Source organism: Myotis davidii, unplaced genomic scaffold (genome assembly GCF_000327345.1).
Source record: "Myotis davidii unplaced genomic scaffold, ASM32734v1 scaffold175, whole genome shotgun sequence".
Taxonomy (NCBI): domain Eukaryota; kingdom Metazoa; phylum Chordata; class Mammalia; order Chiroptera; family Vespertilionidae; genus Myotis; species Myotis davidii.
This window is the reverse complement of record NW_006286972.1, coordinates 3867585-3873136: the sequence shown is the minus strand read 5'-3', so window position 1 is coordinate 3873136 and position 5552 is coordinate 3867585. Positions and strand designations below refer to the sequence as shown.

General features: G+C 63.2%; 1 protein-coding gene across 1 annotated transcript in view; it reads left to right on the top strand.

The window, feature by feature from the left end:
• COL18A1 (collagen type XVIII alpha 1) overlaps positions 1-5552 on the top strand; it is a 55778-nt gene that overhangs the window by 7540 nt on the left and 42686 nt on the right. The window contains exon 2 of the mRNA XM_015560679.1: positions 6-1200. Within this exon, the coding sequence (XP_015416165.1) occupies positions 6-1200 (1195 nt within the window). The remainder of the gene's footprint in view (positions 1-5; positions 1201-5552) is intronic.

The window sequence follows — 5552 nt, the reverse complement described above, 5'->3', positions numbered from 1 at the left end:
CGGAGGCTACCACCACACAGGTAGCCCCTCAGGATGGCCCCACCGAGCAGGGGACAGCACCTACCAGCCCCGAGCTGCCCCTGGAGAGTCTGGAGGCTGGCCAGGGCGAGGCCTCCACGGCCCGTCCTGCCTCCCCAGCGAGCCCGGACACGAAGGAGGAGAATCTTGCTGGCGTCGGAGCCATGATCCTGAATGTGGCTATGGGTATCCGGAACTTTGTCCAGCTATGGGGTAATAGCACCCCCGCCGAGAACGCTACTGGAATGGAGATGCCAACACTTGCGACCCCCACAGGCCCCCTCACCTTCCCAGTGCCCTCCAGCGCCCCCCAGGAGAACGGGACCACTTCCTGGCTGACCAGTGGGACCCTGAGCTCTCCGGACACCAAGAGGACTGAGGCCGGCAGCCTGCCAGTGCCCACCCAGCCACTACCCTCCCCGGACAGGCCCCGGACACTACTCGGGGAGCCCTCGGTGCCACCGAAGTCCCCAGGTAGAGCTCTCTCCTCCATGCGGGGTGGGGCCCTTCCCTGGGGAAGCCAGCAGTCCCCAGCTTGGCCCCCGGATCTGGATGGCAAAGGACTCTTGCCCGGCATCCTCGAGCGCACACCACTTCTGCTTCCCCTGGTGATGGGTTCCCTGGGCGCGCACGCTGCCCCCTCGGCTGCCTCCTCTGACGCCCCCGCCAATCTGTCTCCGATCTCACTCTCAGCTTCGACTGGGGACCGTGGTGCTTGGGTTCCTCACGGGGCTAATTCTGTGGGGCCTGGTCTTGCTGATTACTTTGCACTGCTCAGGTCCCCCGGGCCGACCCCCACAGTGCAGCCTGCCCGCCACCTCGTTGGCCGCTGCCTGCCCCTGCCGCCCTCCCTGCCGGTCTGCGGCAGCCTGGGCATCGGGCGCTCCTGGCTGCCCAACCACCTCCACCACTCCAGTGGGGAGGAGGTGCTGGCGGCTGCCCGGGCCTGGGGCGGCCTCCTCCGGACGCACTGCCACCGCTTCCTCGCCTGGTTCTTCTGCCTGCTGCTGGCCCCGCCCTGTGCCACTGGCTCCTCGCCCTCCCCGCCACCCTGCCGCCAGTTCTGCGAGGCCCTGAAGGACGCGTGCTGGAGCCACTTGGATGGGGGCCGGCTGCCAGTCGCCTGTGCCTCACTGCCTGCCAGGGAGGACGGGCACTGTGTGTTCATTGGGCCGGCCGCAGGTAACACCTGGCCCGCCCGCCCCTTTCCATGTTGCTCTTTTGTGGCAGCCCAGCCAGGGCTGGGGTGAACCTGGCACAGGCCCCTTTGCCACTGGTGCTGGCCTTTGTGGGCCCTCAGGAGGCAGGAGTGCCACACCTCCTTGGCTGGGGGGAGGCTGGGTCTGGTTCTGTGCGTGAAACGGCAGTGCGTGGGGAGCAGCCCCTGCCCAAGCGTTTTCATTCACGAGTGCTCTGAGACACCCGTCGTGGAAGGGCGGCCGAGGGCATGCACATGATGTGCCGAGGGAGCTGGGTTCCCTCCTGCTTCTGGCCGCTGCTCCAGTCGGATTGGGGGATGGGGGCTGGGAGTGGGTGCCACAGGGAGGGGCAAGCCGTGCCAGCAGGTGGTGAGGCTGTGGCACTCATGTGAGGCCACCCCGGCCTGGGGCCATGCGCTCCAGCACACATCTCTGCTCCTCTGGTGGGGAGAGTGGGGGCAGCCGCAGCCCTCCCAGCCCCTAGCTCCGTGGTGGGGAGAGGGGGGGCAGCCGCAGCCCTCCCAGCCCCCAGCTCCGTGATGGGGAGAGGGGAGGCAGCTGCAGCCCTCCCAGCCCCCAGCTCCGTGGTGGGGCCCGGCCCCCGAACACAGCCTGCTCCCTGGTTGCTCTTAGAGGCCCCATCTGTGTGGGCTCTGCGTGTCCCCCGCTTCCTCTCTGTGGGGAGCAGCCTTGCCCACTCATCCGTCCCTGCAGGCACTGGGCTTTGGAGCTGGGCAATGGGGGTGGGGTGGCCGCACTGGATCTCAAGGGGGTGTCCCCCTACTGGGCCCCTGAGGGTTGTGTGGGTGGCTCCTTGGCACCCTGTGCCAGGCCTGGGGTGAAGTGAAGTGGGGAAGCCAGGGCAGGAGCAAGTGCCCATGACGGGTGGTGCCCAGCCCCCAGGAAGGGGCACCCCAGAGGCTGGACGGGAGGGAGTGCCAGGGTGTGTCCAGCAGAGGAACGGCCCATCAGGCCTGTGCTGGGAGGCCGGGTACGTGCAGGGTTGGGGGCCACAGTGAGCTGCACGTTCCCGCGCCCCATTCATATGTGGTGCCTGGAACACCCGAATATTGGGCTGGCCGGGGCCTTCTCCTCACCTTGTCCCCTCTGAGTGTGTGTGGCAGGGGCCACCCCACAGGGAATGGCTTGCCCGGGGCCCCTGGTTCCATGTAGAGGAACCTGGCTGCTCCCCACTCCACCTCTTCCTCCTCCGCCACGAGGCTGGGGCAGGGCCTGAATGCATCAGACCTGCTGGGCCTCGGACAAGGCCCAGGTCTCCTGTGGGTGTGTGTGTGGTGGGGGGACGAGGGGGGGTGGGGACTCTCTCTGACTGCAGCTGGCCTGGTCAGCCGAGTGGCCTAAAGAGGACTCCTCACTGGACATCTGCACCATTGGCAGGATCCCCGCGTGTGAGGGAGGCCGTGTTCCCAGCAGGTCCTGGGGGAATCTGCCGTCAGCACTCACTGCTCCTCCCGCCCCCTCGGGCTGGTGGTGGGCTTCGGCTCATCTCACCAGGGACCCTCCTGAGTGGCCTGGCTGGGGAGGGTCCCCAGACGTTTCCCCTCCTCTGGCATGTTAGTGAGGACCACCCACCACCTGACCTTCCCACCCCTGCATGCTGGGGGCAGGCGGAGGAGGCGGAAGGCCACATGGGGAGCGGAGGGACCAGGAAGGCCCCAGCCCCCTCTCCTGTATTGGTGAATGTCCCCTCCCCACCCTGTGACGGGGGCGGGGGGCTGGTGAGTGGGTGCTGGGATGCAACAACCATCAGTGGCCTCATGAGGTCCTTGGGCTGTGAGTGAGTGTGTCAGGGGGCATTTGTGGGGGAGGGGCAGACCTGAGCCCGGTGCTGCTTCCTTCCCAGGACCTGTCCAGCACTGCCCGTAGGGTCTCGGCTGCCCACCACCTTTCCCGTCCTTCCTCCTGAGGGTGCCCTGCAGGGTGGCTGCAGGCCCTGGCGGAGCTGGCCCCACGCCCCTCGTGCTGGGCCAGTGGGTTGTGGGTGGGTCACCTGGTCCCAGCACACCAGCCTGAGGCCCAGCTCTGTCCACCCTCCGGAAGGGCCTCCCCTGTACCTGCTCCTCTCTGCCCTCCTAAGAGAGTGGGGTAGGGGAGGAGCTGGGGCAGTCCAGCCAGTGGCTGGGCGCAGGGAGGTGGTCAGGAGGGAGAAGGCCACCGTGGGAGCCCTGTGCTGGAGCTGGAGCTGGAGCAGGTGGTCGGTCAGCTCACTGTTGAGCACTCCGTGCAGGGTCTTGCCATCTGTGAACGTGTCCCTCAGGCCACAGAGAAAAGTGGGTGAGGCCCCACCCTGGGGAGGGCAGGCGCAGGTCCCAGGTCCTCACTGTGTCCACACTGGGAGGGCCAGTAGGGGATTGCCCCTTAGCAAGGAGGGAGCTCAGGTCAGAGGGACAGGGCTGGGGGCGAGAGGGGCAGGTGCCTGTAGGCAGCCCCTCCTGGAAGGGGCAGGTTCTGCAGACCTGCATCGTGGGGGGACTGCCTTCCTCCTCGGCCCTCACCCCAGGACCACTCTCCCCACGTCTTGCCCTCGCTGCTTCTCTCCTGTGCCAGGTTTTTATCCCACAACTAGCTGTGGGCACACTGTCATCAGGATCCAAGCTACACAAGAGAGGGCGGAACACAGCCCAAGCCCCTCAGGGATGGGGCGTCCACCGTCCCCGCAGTGTGTTGGTATAGATGCGTGTGCAGGAGTGTCCTGGGGCTGCTGTGACACATGACCACACACTTAGTGGCTTACAACCATGTAGTTGTGTTACCTTAACTCCTGCAGTTGGATGTCAGAGGTCCTCCCCCTGGGCTTGAATGAAGGTGTTGGGGCTGGTTCCTCCTCGGGCTGCAGGGAGATTCTGTTCCCGTCCTTACCCACATTTGTGGCTCGTGGCCCGTGGCCCCTTGTCCGTTTTCAAAGCCAGCAAGGTCAGCCAGGCCCATCTCAGGGTCTCTTCTTCTCTCATCACAACCTTCTCTGCCCCAGTGGGAGAGGCTGTCTCTTTTAAGGGTGCATGCGGTTAGATTGGGACAGCCTCCCCATCTTAAGGGCCGTCACCACAGTCACGTTTGCAAAGCTGTGTTGGCCCCGTGGAGTCATCGTCACAGGCTCCAGATGAGGGTGTCCTTGGGGCCTTCATCTAGATCAGTGGTTCTCAACCTTCCTAATGCCGTGACCCCTTCATACAGTTCCTCACGTTGTGGTGACCCCCAATTTCATTGTTACAAGTTGAACATAATGAAAGCATCGTGATTAATCACAAAAACAATATGTAATTATATATGTGTTTTCTGATGGTCTTAGGCTACCCCTGTGAAAGGGTCGTTCGACCCCCAAAGGGGTCGTGACCCAAAGGTTGAAAACCGCTGATTCTAGATCATCAGAAATCGCTCATGGAGGCCTTTGTGGGTGGCGTTGATGGGAAGTCAGGTTTGGACGTGAGAATTGTGTCACGCGTCCGTGGTGCCCCCACCCAGTGATGTGGGTGCTCCAGCTGCCCATCATGCTTATTAGACTTTCAGTCGGGGGTTGAACAGCAGGTGGTCCTGAGGTGTGTGTTCTCTTCGATCCTGAGATGAGGTTCTTCACCCGCCCAGACGCTTGCCTGTGGAATTGCTGCTGCAGGTAATGAAGCGACAGGCGTGGCGTGCTCTTCACTCTGAGGTTCGGGGAGTCTTTCCGAGTGTGTCAAGGGGGAGGTCGTGCTCCAGCTAATGGGAGGGTGGGGCAGGCAAGTGCCTCTGGGCCGGATCCTGAGAGAGAGCTTCCCACCCACCTCGCCGTGTGCCATGTGCACTGGGGGACCGGGTGCGTGTGGGTGGTACCGGCCCATTATGTGTCGGTGCACTAAACGTATCACCCCCTTGTCCCACTACATGGCTTCAACTTGACTTCTGTTTTATCTGAGAGTCGTGTTGCAATGTTTGCTAATTTTCTCCTGCCCTTTGCCTGTTTTGTTTTGTTTTATAAAGACTTTTTTTTTTTAAGAGCAGTTTCAGGTTCATAGCAAAATTGAGGGGAAGGTACGGAGATTTCCCATATGCTCCCATTCCCCCCACCCCCCAACACACTCAGCCTCCTCCATTTTATATTGAATTGATATATAAATACTAGGGGCCCGGTGCACAAAATTCGTGCACTGGGTGTGTGTGTGTGTGTGTGGTGGGGGGGAGTGTCCCTCAGCCCAGCCTGCCCCCTCTCACATACTGGGAGCCCTCAGGCGTTGACCCCCATCACCCTCCAATCTCAGGATCGGCCCCTTGCCCAGGCCTGACGACTCCGCCAGAGGTGTCAGGCTTGGACAGGAGCCCCCCATCTCCCCCTGATCA